Raw genomic sequence first — 13,171 nt, forward strand, 5'->3', positions numbered from 1 at the left:
CTCACCTATCTGGTCATCTAGCACATCATACACATGGATCCATTCTTATGGGTTACCCCTAAAGATGGAGATCCACCTATTGCTGGGCTCTGGATATTGCTGGTCTCACACTACAGTCTCTCTCTCTTTCAGGTGACTCGTTGTGAATGCCAGCATTTACCCTCATGTTCTTTGCAGGTGCTCTCTCTCATTAAAGATGCAGACTCTCTCGCTCAAGCTGCAGTCACTTGGTTCTGCTGCAGCCTAGTTACACTGGCAATCACCTCATTGTACAAGGGATCCCCTCAGGGGTGCCTTAGGAGAGGAGGAGGCCGATGTGCTGCCTCCTCCGTTCGGGCCCCCTCCTCTCTGCCGGCAGCACTGGACAGTCTGAGCTCTAGAGGGTTCAGACTCCACTACACATGCGCAGTTCACCGGGAAAATAGCGTGGTAGCCATTTTCCCAGTGATTTCTCTACTGCGCCAGCGCAGAACACAGTGAAGATGGCCGCTGCACCATTTTCACTGTGATTCCACAACGCTGCTGACATTGGCGTGGGAGGGATGAGTATTCAAAAAATGGTTGCAGCGTTCGCGGTGGGGGCCCCTTCTGGACACAGGGGCCCCCTCTGGACACAGGGGCCCATGTGCACCGCACACACTGCACCCATTTTAGATACACCAGTGGATCAACTCTTTTAAATAAGGAGGAGTGATTCCAAGGTGGCCTCTTTCTCAGTGGGGCTGCCCCTCTCATTGGCATTATGGGGGTGAGTCCCGCTCCGTGCACCCACAGAACTGGACCCTATTATTAGATCTGTCATTACACAACCTATGCTCACGTTACTGGGGTGCATAGTTATGCTCCCACTAGAATCAATACACAAACATGATTACTGGATCAAGTATTGGTGTGATAAAAACAAGATTATTATCTCTACTTATAACTCTTTATGCAAAAGGAAGATCCCTCTCAGTGAAAAAATGATATACTGCATGCTACTGTAGCCCATAGACTACAATATTTAGCACCATTTAAGGATGGTCTTAGCTGCTTTCAGCAAGCTGTTTGGTAAATTCGGCATTTTTGCAGTTGGCATTTATGCAGAAATCTATGGGGACTGTTTGACAATCGCAAACATAGGGAGTACTGCAGAAATATCTGATATTTCATGCCGCAGCCCATTGTTAAATCATCCCACGATTATAAAATGCAGCAATACGCCAAGGTAGGCCATTTCCTCACTTGTTACCTTAATAAATAGGCCCCACATTATGTTATTATTTTTAGAACCAACTATTATGCTGAAAGTAGGGCAAATTTAGAAATCAGTTTATAAAATGAATCAAGCTGTTTACAATTTTATTACCAGATAGATTCAGGGATGGTTACAGGTAATTTTCAGTGTGCGGAAGGGAATTTGGGGGTGGGGATTTGCACCCCCCTTCCTCTTTGTTTGTTTGTCTGTGACCCCTCCCCCTTCCAGCACCTGACATATAATTATCTCCAGGTATGATTGAGCAGCTTCCAAATTGTTTGTCTGCTTGTGTGCATGAGGCATTGAATGGGAGCAGCATTTGGAAGGCATGCTGTTCCTTGTAGTGCCAATGGGAGATCCTGGGGGTGGCTCCCTGGTAAGTTAGCTCTCAGTCTGGAACTGTTTTAGTAATGGCCTTTATTATGAGGCGTACTGTGACAAATTACATGGCCCAATGTGGGCACTGCTATCAAGTAGTTAGGACTGCTGTATCAGAGAAGCCGTGAAGTGGCCAGCAGCTAAACATGTGTTTGCAAACATTTGTGATGAATTCTCTGAATTTTATTACCAGATAGATTCAGGGATGGTTACAGGTAATTTTCAGTGTGCGGAAGGGAATTTGGGGGTGGGGATTTGCACCCCCCTTCCTCTTTGTTTGTTTGTCTGTGACCCCTCCCCCTTCCAGCACCTGATATATAATTATCTCCAGGTATGATTGAGCAGCTTCCAAATTGTTTGTCTGCTTGTGTGCATGAGGCATTGAATGGGAGCAGCATTTGGAAGGCATGCTGTTCCTTGTAGTGCCAATGGGAGATCCTGGGGGTGGCTCCCTGGTAAGTTAGCTCTCAGTCTGGAACTGTTTTAGTAATGGCCTTTATTATGAGGTGTACTGTGACAAATTACATGGCCCAATGTGAGCACTGCTATCAAGTAGTTAGCACTGCTGTATCAGAGAAGCCGTGAAGTGGCCAGCAGCTAAACATGTGTTTGCAAACATTTGTGACGAATTCTCTGAATTTTATTACCAGATAGATTCAGGGATGGTTACAGGTAATTTTCAGTGTGCGGAAGGGAATTTGGGGGTGGGGATTTGCACCCCCCTTCCTCTTTGTTTGCTTGATATTATTATAATTATGTGCTGTATGAAATATGTGTCGAATCCATCTCTGTGGCATATCCGTGTAAATGCGTGTGCTACCATATATTGCTGTGCTCGCTGCACGTATTTGCAAGCATAGCAACTAATGTGTGGAGTCTGTATGTTCTCTCTATGTAATATTTTTTACTTCGACACAAAACCCTGCAGCTGCAGGAGAAAGCCTGAGCCTCTAGGTTTTTTCAATTTCCTGCCTGCAATTGGATTCCCCCCATACAGTATACGTTTGGGTGACTGGGGACAAAGATTGATCTCAGAGTGTAGGATGCTGTGCAAAATATATCAATCTTTTTATATCAATGGGTAGACAATTGCTCTCTGCAGATCCTCAGGGGCTTTAAAAGCCACACAGTGCAAATTATTTAAGTGTATTTTTGAGAAATATAGATCCTCGTTCACATTTATTAGTTGGAAATATATGTATACTATATATAAATAAGTGTACCTTCACTCAAGACTGCATTATTCTTTTCAGAACATTTCTTGTTGTTAAGAAATGTTAGCGTTTGGCAAACTACTCTGTACTAGCTGGCAGGTCACACTGGGTCTTATAGTTCCCCAATAGTTAGTGAGACACTGGATGCCACAGCCTTCCCTAGAAAGACCAACTGGTAAGGATGGTTCTTTGTTAGATAAATGTAGATTATTTTTTAAGTATTCAGTACTTAACTGACCACCTGTCCTTCACAAAGGAATTGCAAAATATATAAAAGTAAATGTTGCTGCAGAATCTCTTGAAAAGTGACAGAGGGCTCCCCCTGCCTGATAGGGTGTACAAATGCGTTCTTAGTAACCTAGCATTTTTGCAACAAATGGCGCACACTATGGCCCTCATTCCGAGTTGATCGCTCGCTAGCTACTTTTTGCTGCCGTGCAAACGCATAGTCGTCGCCCACGGGGGAGTGTATTTTCGCATTGCAAGTGAGCGATCGCATGTGCAGCTGAGCAGTACGAAAAAGTTTTTAGCAGTTTCTGAGAAGGTCAGAACTTACTCAGCCCTTGCGATCACTTCAGCCTGTCCAGTCGCGGAATTGACATCAGACACCCGTCCTGCAAACGCCTGGACACGCCTGCGTTTTCCCTACCACTCCCAGAAAACGGTCAGTTGACACCCATAAACGCCCTCTTCCTGTCAATCTCCTTGCGATTGGTTGTGCAAATGGATTCTTCGCTAGAAGCATTGCACAGCAACAATGCTGTTTGTACCCGTACGAAGCGCTAGCGCATTGCGGTGCATACGCATGCGCAGTTTTGCCATTTTTTAACTGATCACTTCGAAAATCAGCAGCGAGCGATCAACTCAGAATGACCCCCTAGGTTAGCACGTTGTTTTGTATAGGAATTGTTATAAAGTGGGATATTAAACATAATGATATGTGGCATGGTGCGGGTCGCTCGTACCTGAACTCCTTTGTCACATTGGTGATGCGAGTAAGACATATTTTGAGGAAAAGGTCTCTGACAAGACACTTAGCGCAGCTAAGTCACAAAGTCTGTAGCATTTAAAAAAAGGTGTATGTGGACACATCTGTACAACTGCTGCCAATGCATGGTATAAAATGAAAGCTTAGGTGCTGAGGATAATTTCCTCCACATGTCAGAAATGAAAAGATATGTTTGCAAAACCCTCTGATATGAAAAAGTCTCTGCTTTCTGCCTGTCATGTGGGGATCAGATTGTAACTGGTACTGAACGTGGAATAAGACTGTACATGTACCATAGGATCACAGTGTAATATTGTTATAGAAACGATTAGCAGGATTCTCCTTTGGAACTTCTGAGAAACTGACGCCCTCTCCTTGTTCCAGATGGAGCTGCAGAGAAAGAGAGAGAATAAATGTATCACAAAATAAGAAGAGAAAGAGATTTACTTCTGGTCTAGCCCTGTCCTCTTACTATCACTGTAACGTTTATTTAGCCAATCTCCTAACTGTGACGTGCTGTAGGCTGGCTCCATGGCTCTGCTCATAATAAGTAACACACCCACAGGAGGCTGGAGCTGCAGCACTGCAAGTTCAGCCAGTGACAGTCTACACAGCCTTCCACTGAAAAGGGGATTTCACTCTGCACCTGCCAAAGACCGACCCTGTTCCCTTTCACCTCCATTCTCTCCTTCTTCTTTTCCTCTCCCTCTTACGTTACCTTCTAAAGTATCCAGGCAGACATGAACCTAGGAATTCAATGATTGCCAAGAAGCCAGCACAATCCCTGCTTTCTCCTAGGCTCCCTATGCTCTTTGTGCAACATCCAGCTTGTGTTGCAGAAATGTCCATAGGCAGCCAATGCTGTTTGGATGCAGGATCAAACAGACCTGATTTGTGACAGCACACTGGGTCCCCGGCAGGAGCTGCTGCAAGGAGATACCTGGATCCTACTGTAAGAGAACTTATCCTGAGCCAATGGTTTTGAGAATCCTGCAGAAATGGATAGTCCTCCTGCTGTATCCTGGGGTCAGCTCACTGAGGATGGGGAGTAGAGCTGTGTGTTCTCCAGCCCAGCATTCCGGATTGTCTTATTTATCTCATAAATTCATGCTTCCCCCCCGCTAATTTTCCCTACCTACATTCCACCGACTCCTGCAGTCCACATCCATAATCCATTTATTAAATGTCCCTTTTGCAATAAGGCTGCACAGAAACTGTAGACTTCTTTTTATGACCTCTTTATTGTTTTATGCTCTTATTTATAAATATGATGTTCAATCTAGTAGCTTAGCAGGGAATACTGTGTTTACGTCCTGGTTTTATTTATAAATCTAATATTAAGCCTAATAGTTTAGCAGGGATTACTTTGTAATCTTGAAATTATTTTGTATGTGTCACGGAGCTTTTTCTGTGAAAGAGCTTTTTTTTTTTTTTTTTTGTAAGTTTAGTGCGGAGAAAATAAAATAAAGGTGCAAGTGTTCTACAGCTTGCCAGGATGAAGATGATTTTAGTTCGCAAGTTTAGGGTGTTGATACTGATGGTGTTTTTAATTGCTTGCACAATGCATATTATGATTGATTTACTACCAAAGCTGGAAAAGAGAGCTACAAGGAGTGATGGAGAGGTAGGCTGCTCCTGTACTCACAATCTAAATGATGACACGCAGGGCTGGGTGAAACAGAGACCCAAAAATACAGCTGAATCAGGATGGCCTAATAAACATACATTGAGGATTCTCCAGGATTTCAGCAGTGACCCCAGCTCCAATCTCACTTCTCATTCATTAGAGAAAATCACTGGAATAATGGACAAAAACGAGTCTTTTAAAAAACTGGAGCACCGACAAATTGGGAAAGACTTAAACAGTAAGCAGCTGATCCAAGATGGGAGCATACACAAGCCAAAGTCTGGGCTTGGGTACTCTAGGTTGGCAGCCCTCTTTCAGCATCCTTTATTCAAAGGTGCTATTCCTGAACTCACTGAAGATGATGTGTTATTTAATGTGAACAGTGACATCAGATTTAACCCCAAAGCTGCTGAAAATCAGGAATGGTAAGTGCGCGTACACCGATTTCTCACCTTTATTAAAAGTAGACATAAGTTGTTCACTGGAAATAGTTAACCGTAATATATTGATATTGCGTTAATAATTATGTTAACATATGTATTTGATATTATATGCTATATGACCATAGAATGCAATGTAGTCATTTAATGATAGCTATAATGTCTTTAGTTTCATGATCATATCTGTATACTACAAGAGGAGAAACAAACTAAAGCAGAAAAATCTAAATATTTTCTTATACACATATTAATGCCTGCTGGGCGTGAGATATTGTATTATATTGCATGAGAACAGTGGGGAAAGGAATTGTATAGGGTAGTCTTATGGGATTTTGTTTATCTCGGCACTCAGAAAAGGTAAGTAGGTCAATCTCTAGGGGTCAGTGCTAGCTTTGGGGTGAGCCGCAGGTCATTTAGGACAGCATAATGCTGCAGCTAACCAGGTTTTTATTTGTATACTAGGCAAATTGAAGAATTGTGTAAGAGACAAATCAACTTTGACCTTTTTGTTCTTATTGCAGAATACAGATAAATAAGCTTGCTGCCAAACAGATAATATCTGCGGTTTCTAACACAGCATTTTAATTTTTAACCAAAGAACATCTTTTTTTTTAAAACCTTTAACGTCATCGCCAGAGCCCCTTGGCAAAATAAGGGTTAAAGTGACCCCTAAAGCAGAAGAATATAAAAGTAATTATACTGTACTGTAGTATCAATGCAAGCAATGATAAATTCATCAGGATAGCTGACTGTAGAACAATAGCACCCTCTTTCCAGCAAAGTGACATTGTATTGTCTTAGACAGCTGTATTATACTTTTCTATGGAAGAAGGAGATAATTGGAGGATCCAAGACTTAATTAAAGTCCCAAGCAGATCCAGTATATACAATCAACTATTTATAACATATTGCCCTGGTAATATAACCAGTCAGGTGGTCTTTATCATCTCAGCATACAATTATCTTATCTGATAAGAGACGTTGTGTTTGTAGTATGTCATATACAGATATTATTTGATGTGCAGATATCACACCAACTGCTCACCTAGTCATTTTTTTCAGCTGCTAATGGCATTTAGGTTATAGATGGTCAGTAATTGAAAATAACATTGTAGCTGTTAATCGCATTTACCTGCGGTGCCCTGAAGCTTCATTTACTTACTATTTGTATCAGATTCCAGGATTATAAAGTAGTAAGAGGCGGATAGTAAACATCTTGTCTAATACATAGTATAATGTAGCAAGCCGCAGGCCCTTGAAACAGTGATAATGATTAAAATCTATAGATGTCCTTTATTCATTCATTTTTATTCCACTAGCAGTGATGTTCATTGTCATCACTCAGAAACCAATGGGCACTGGAAGTATACATGTTTTAGAAATAACACACAAAAACTGGCAGTTTGCATGAAACCACCAACAACTATTAACCTTAAGAAAATAATGTGAATATTTGATGTTATACCTATAGGTATGCTATATGAATCCGGACACATCTTACACACATGCTGAATGGCTGCCCTGTGTCCAGGTCACATGCATGCTGCATTGTGAAAGGGATGCAACATGCATGATCTAATTGCAGTACAGTATGTGTGTATCATATGTACCTGATTTTACACAGCTGTTATTGCACCCTTACATTATCATTAATATGGGTATGCCCATAGTCTGTTACTTGTATTACTAATATGGCTTATCCTATGACCCAATAGAAAATTCACTGCCCTGGGTCGTGCTGGAAGGAGAGAAGGTATCTCACCATATTATACTATCAGTCTGTAACATCTAGTAACTCGTACGGGGAGATATATCAAAACTTGAGGAGAGATAAAGTAGAGAGAGTTAAAGTACTGTACCAACCAATTAGCTCCTGTCAGTTTCAGACACAGCCTGTAACATGACAGTAATACAGTAAAAATCCCAGGTCCAAGCCATGTTAATGAACACAGTTTCAAGTCTACCTGTGTTAAAGGTGCTTTTACACTGGACATTGGTCTTGGGTTATTCACGGGTCCTCCCCTTTCACACTGTACCCACGGCTGCCGCCTTCTGCACTGCTGCTGCCTCCTTCTGCCGCAGGTGAGTTACCAGCCGCCTGCTTCAGCCGCTAATAGCCAATCAAAGGCTTTTTCTCAGCTGCTAATAGCCAATCAGGAGCTTTTTCCAGTCGTTAATAGCCAACCAGGAGCTTTTAAACATAACCCGGGTAGAGTCTTTCACAATGCAGCTTATCCGGGTCTGATCCAGATTGCACACAGGGTTGACTCTTTAACACCAAGCCAGGACCCGGGTTGCAATATCCCATGTCAGAAGATCAATGTGAAAGGGATATAAGTAGCTGATTGGTTAGAACTTTCTCTCAACTTTATCTCTCTCCATCCTTTGATAAATGTCCTCTATAGTTTACAGAACATTCCTTCTATATTTTCACACTAGGGATCTGTGATAATTTCACCAGAAAATCTGAGGAATATTGCACTAATTATTGAATACTGGCCAAAAGATTTAGCTATGCTTGGAAGCCAAGAGTAGCCTCCCTAACATTGTATTTATCTTGAAATCTTATTTTTGGTATTTCTGCACTTGACAATGAACTTCAGAGTTTGTACAATTTGATTCCAACACCACCACCCTGTACACCTGTCTTACCTGTTCCACTGGGAGCCCTGGGGCTAAGTAGGTTATAGGGTAAAGACTGTGAACTGGGCTGGGGTCAATTCATGTAGTGATATACATAGTTGGTGTACTGCAGGTTGGTTGTAGCACTTGCTGTTACATCATGGGCCTTTACTACTGTATGTAGGGAGGAAATATTAAATCTTAATTATAGAAACAATTATAAAACTGGAAGAGCTGAGTTGTTTCCTGAACTTCCTCCAGGAGTGTCTATCTTTATAATGTATATTATACTGCATTATAACATTGCACTTTTTACAATATAAATGCATTATTACACTATTTTTGTTTTCTATTATACCACATCTTGTTATGCTGGTGATCAAAAAGTGGCTGCATTTTAACCAACATTACAACATTAATACAATACATGATATGATACAATAAAAAATATGACGTTTTCTTGTCTAAAAAACCCCAGAGAATCACCGTCTTCCCCAGGAAGTACATAACAAAAATATTTTGTAAAGACTGAAAAGGAATGATTTTCTTTCTGCAAGATGATGGTGTTAATCTATATAGTTGTTCTATCAAAGACATCTTAAAGAACTTTTCCAGTTGACTTTAATAGATTACCTTGATAGTGCAGTTTCACAATCCAATTTACTATGTTTGCATTATTTAGGAAACTCTTTTACAGAGATTATCAGCAGACATATGTGCTACTTACAGTAATTTACTGTTTGTAACCAAGTGTCTCCAAGATTTGCACTCATTTGTATAAGGAAAATATGTCTGTTATCTCTATGTATAGTCAGTTGTAACACATTGAACAGTAAGTATCACTGTTCTTTTGTCGTCAGTATTAAATCATGTCCATAGACTGCAAGCACTTGCATGAGTTCATACTAAGGATATCACCTCTTTCTATCTATAGGCAAAATGTAGCAAATGAAGGTAACGAGGAGGGAGAATTCTTGCCTACTGGAGAAGCTCATGTAGACTCTTATCCAAACTGGTTAAAGTTTCACATTGGAATCAATCGGTATGAGTTATATTCCAGGCACAATCCTGCCATAGGAGCTTTACTGCAAGATCTGAGCAGCCAGAAAATCACTAGTGTTGGTAAGTGCTTTTTGCTTCGCTTATGTGACCCCCGCTGTGGTGGTAGAACAATAGACAGTTTACACACACACATACAAATACACACATAGGGGTATATTCAATTCATGCCGGTTTTACCGACAGTCAGAAAAACTGCACCTTTTTACAGTTTTAGGTCAAATTTGCATTCGACCTATTCAATGAAAGTACCGTTTTTTCGACTGTCGAAAAAAACGTCACTTGTCGGAAAACACGTGGATCAACGAATTACTCAATTGCATTGAATAGTGACATGTCGGATTGAAGCATTGAATAGTGAATAGTGACGACCAGCATTGAATAATGATGTGGCGGATCCTCTCCGTCAGAGAGGATTCGACATCAATTAAATATACCCCATAGAATACTGTAATATAATCATGCTCCTTTATGTCATTGGTCAAGAGGTTACTCAATTGAACCACTCAGTAGTGTTGAGAAGTGGGGCATGAAGCTTTACATTGGCCAACTTTTCCACCTATACAAAAGTTTTAGTAACTAGTATGATGAACTAAATTGTGGCAATTCCAGGATACAGGTCTGTTATGATAATATTTGACAAATGTGAATAATTTAAATAATGCGCTTAATTTGAATAACAACTGACAACTAGTAAGACAGAAATGATTTAATAATTTATAGCATAAGTGTTGGTTGCAACGTTATCATTCCTGGTGAAACTGACTTCCACACATTATTTGTCCACAATTGGTTGACAAGCGATAGATTATCTTGATGTATGGGACATCTCCTATGAGTGTCTCTTCGTTCCTGCAAAGCTCAGGATGATTATAAAAGTGGATACATCTTATTCCCTCTTGTTTATATGTTATCCAGTGCAACGCGTCAGATGACATGATAAATATCTGGCATACAGTACACTGCAAGACATTTTTATGAAATTGTTAGCAGACTGTGCTCATGTACTATGGAAAGATAGATGCAAATTAAGACAAAGGGGTAAATTTACTAAGGTTCTAAAAAGACTCCCACCTTAGTAAATTTACCCCAAAATGTAGGAAACTTAATTGTCTGTAACAAATTATTTTTTAAGTGTGTGCCCATCACACCACACAAGTGTGCTTCTAAATTTAGAAATGTTCATTTATGCTAATATAGACATTTAACAGTAGGCAATTCTAAGCATTGATTCTCAAGCCAATGTGTTACTTTGTACTGATTTAAGATCTGCATTTCATGGTTAAATTAAGGATGATATTAAAGTCAACATTATTGTATGAACCCCTGAAAATAAAATATGATGTATGCATGGATTTTTCAGCTAGACGACCTAGCGTATAGGTGTGTACATATGGAGCGATATGACTCAGCGATGTTGACTATACTGTATAGTCAAAATCGCTAAGAAAGTTAGTGCATATCGCTCTGTGTGTACACAGCGAACGATAGCGATGCGCGTCTCCACCAGGTCGCGATCGCTTTGCAAAATAGACTGTGTAGCAAGTCAATTTCAACTATGTCGCTGGAAAAGTAAAAGCATCCCCCTATTTAAATAAATTAGTCAAAATCGGCCATAGCCAACATCGCTTGCACACTTAGTCAAAATCGTTGGAAAAGTTAGTCAAAATCTCCTACTGTTAGTTCAAGGGAAATTGCTCAGTCAAAATCGCTCATAGTCAAAATCACTCTGTGTGTATGCACCTTAAGTCAAAATCAAAGAAAATAGAAACAATTTGTAAACGTTTTACAGGTAGCTTTAACAATTCCCCCAGAATGCGTTTTTTCCTGAGTAACATCTTCTTAGTAATAAATGACAATGCTTTCATGAAGCTCTGTGCTGGAGGTAGTGCAGCACACCAGCAGGTGTACAGTATGTTACAGAATAAAATAAATCAGTGCAGAGGCATCGCTACCTTTGGTGACAACCGGCGTGCAGTATCAAAGTGTGAACACGTGTTGAAAGTGCACATGCTCACAAGAGGGGGTGTGGCATCATGTCACAAACTCATGCACACTTGAGTGACAATTTGAACCCATTCTTATCACATTGTGCAGCCCCCAGCCTCTCTTCCAGCACTCTTGTCACGCTGGGCAGCCCCAGACTCTTTCCTGAGTTCCGGCACAGTGTGGAGGCTGCTCAGTGACGCCATCCAAGGCGGTGACACCAACAGACGTCAACCCCTCAGATGGTGTCACCCAGTGTGGCCTGCATCCCCCTTGTGACGCCATTGAATCAGTGTATAACTACATCCTTTGCAAATATGCACACATCTAGAGAAACTTCCAGTAATACCACAATTGCCCATATTTTCAAATATTTTATAAGAATGGAGTGCACAATACTGTGTCGACAGACACTGAAGCACTACAACACCCAGAATGCTATGTGTATAAATTTGATAATACAGGTAGTATACTTTTTTTGTTTTTAATATACCCATATAATAAATATGAAATCATAAACATTGGTGGTTCATCATATATGGCAGAGGTTCTCAAACTGTGTGCCGTGGCACCCTGGGGTGCCTCAGGACACTTGCAGGGGGGCCTTGGATTATTGATCCCAGATCAATTCAAACTATTTATGGTCAATGTAATAGGCAAAACCAGTGCTGGTAGCTTCCAATCATAAAATATGTGGACAAACAGAACCAAATCTTGTCCCTTGCCACCCAATTGAACATAAGGATGACATATAAACACAATTTACTTAATTAAAAATTTTTTTGTAAATTTCTCAATAAGAAACGTTTGGCCTAGGGGTGCCATGAAATAAATTCTGATATTCTAGTGCGCAGTGATTCAAAAATGTTTGGGAACCACTGATGTTTGGTAAGAATTGCACCTAACTTGCAGACATAAATTAGTATTGCTGTGCAGTTGGTCACATTAGAAACATTTCCTGCAACACAGATTTCCAAAGACAAATCTTTATCACCTGGAACTGTGCCTGAAATTAACGACAGTTGGCAAGTACTGTATGCAATACTCTGATATCATATCACATAGCCCTACATCACTAGTGTGACACTGTCATTTAGGATTCAGCTTCACTAAATTGCTACAATTACTGTTCCTGAAATGGGTACTTTAAGCTGTACTTGTCATTGATACACATTTGAGGCAGATATTCTGTGGCCTAAATCAGTATTTACGAGAATACAGCTTGTCAATTCACTATGAATTACTTCATTATGATGTGTGTCACTTGGGGCCTGATTTAGAGACGCATGCAGCCGCATGGCATGCCAATCTTCATGTAGATGAGCGATTATTTGCAGCTGCGCTCGGATGAAACTCAGGTTATCCCTTTGGCGCATGCATTATCCTGGGTGTATGCACAAACCTGCTGTTGTGATCGGGGCAGATGGTATTGGAAGTAAAGCAGCAAAGGTAGGGGGGTTCCTGGGCGCAGTGGCATCACTATGGGGATGCCGGCTATTCCCGGGTGTCACCCTAGGTGGGGGTGACACCAAAATGCAGTCTCATCCACAATGGCAGGGGCCGGGTGGTGCAGTGTGACATTGTTCTGCACCACTGGGCTCCCGTCACAGGAGAGGAGCA

At 40.9% G+C, this 13,171-nt stretch overlaps 1 protein-coding gene across 1 annotated transcript in view; it reads left to right on the forward strand.

Annotated features, from left to right (window-relative positions):
• The first annotated feature begins 4,378 nt into the window (after positions 1-4,378).
• FAM20C (FAM20C golgi associated secretory pathway kinase) overlaps positions 4,379-13,171 on the forward strand; it is a 229,447-nt gene continuing 220,654 nt past the window's right edge. Inside the window, exons 1-2 of the mRNA XM_063934510.1 lie at positions 4,379-5,869; positions 9,441-9,628. Coding sequence (XP_063790580.1) covers positions 5,313-5,869; positions 9,441-9,628 — 745 coding nt within the window. The 5' untranslated portion in view covers positions 4,379-5,312. The remainder of the gene's footprint in view (positions 5,870-9,440; positions 9,629-13,171) is intronic.

The sequence above is a fragment of the Pseudophryne corroboree genome, chromosome 7, assembly GCF_028390025.1.
Source record: "Pseudophryne corroboree isolate aPseCor3 chromosome 7, aPseCor3.hap2, whole genome shotgun sequence".
NCBI lineage: Eukaryota > Metazoa > Chordata > Amphibia > Anura > Myobatrachidae > Pseudophryne > Pseudophryne corroboree.